The sequence below is a fragment of the Perkinsus marinus genome (genome assembly GCF_000006405.1).
Source record: "Perkinsus marinus ATCC 50983 genomic scaffold scf_1104296935506, whole genome shotgun sequence".
NCBI classification, from domain to species: Eukaryota; Perkinsozoa; order Perkinsida; family Perkinsidae; genus Perkinsus; species Perkinsus marinus.
Window position 1 is genome coordinate 1 of NW_003214406.1, and position 1,192 is coordinate 1,192.

Here is a 1,192-nt window from a genome sequence, read left to right on the forward strand (position 1 = left end):
CAAGGAGTACCATCCTTCTTAGGTGCTAGTGGAAAGGCTGTCCTTGGAGTACACTCCGGAGAGCTATGATGTTATGACCAACAACTGCAATAACTTCACTAATGATGTGTCGATGTTCCTACTACACAAGGGTATTCCACAAGACATATTAGACTTACCCCACCGGCTCATGAGTAGTGGTCTGGCTAGGATACTCAGGTATAAGCCTTCTAACATCACAGTAGGCCCTAGCGTAGGCCTTGTAGACCCTTCCTTAATCATTGGCTTGGTGGCTTCGGTGATGATGGTGTATCCAATGAGGAGAACCTTCTACACAGCCTAGCTGATAAGCTAGCATCTGGTGACCTATCTGCCGTCAACACTATGGTACGACTCAAGGCCTCGTGGCCGCCATGTTATCACGACTCTATCATCAGGTTCATTACTCACCACAGGAGGCTGGTGGTTCACCACAGATTGTACAGATAACTGCAGTGAATAGGAAAAAGAAAACTGCTACTGTCAGACGTTTCGAGTAGACTTCTGCATATACGCAGGATTCCGCCCCCTCCCCCCCACCTGGCAGTTCTTCAGGAACGGTGACTTCACTATTATACGAGATGTTCAGTTCATGAAACTATCTCCTATTGATTCCTATACCCACGAGCATGCTTACTTTGCAGCCCTTGCAGTGTTATTGGGGTACGCTGACCAGTTGAAGGAAGAGGAGGAAATGAAGCATATGCAGCAGGTAGCCGTGTTGGTACTTCCAGCTTGAGCAGGATGACTCAGATGCGACGAAGGCTCACCGATGCACTACTGGATGCATCTCTAAGAGAGGATAGCCCATTACTCGTTAGTAAGAAGTATCCTCATCGGCCCCCCGATGACCGTTCACAATGGTTGTCTAGATGCCTCCTTCAACACTGGAGAGCAGAGCACTCACGCAATCATCCGGAGTAAGAAGGCTCCAGTCCAAGCAGCGAGTAGCCCCGCCTCCTGCTGTGGGTTATTGTTCTCCGCTCGACGAGCTCATCAGGCATCGTAGATCTGTGCATGCCAATGTAGACCTTGAATGCTTGTATCAGCCGGTCACCAGTCCTTGTGTTATTTTATGTGGATGTGTTGGGCTCTTGCAGTACTTTACTGATCAAGATGGGCTCTCCTTAGTATTACTTTTAAGCATGACAGCAACACCTAGTGGAGCTGGAGT

General features: G+C 48.7%; 1 protein-coding gene across 1 annotated transcript; it reads left to right on the plus strand.

The window, feature by feature from the left end:
- Positions 1 to 169: 169 nt before the first annotated feature.
- Positions 170 to 824, plus strand: Pmar_PMAR021517 (hypothetical protein; the record flags this gene model as incomplete). The annotated part of the gene is made up of 5 exons (XM_002783898.1): positions 170 to 198; positions 246 to 366; positions 417 to 514; positions 574 to 730; positions 762 to 824. The coding sequence occupies 5 exons, from the start codon at positions 170 to 172 to the stop codon at positions 822 to 824; spliced, it is 468 nt and encodes a 155-aa protein (XP_002783944.1).
- Between the last annotated feature and the right edge of the window lie 368 nt (positions 825 to 1,192).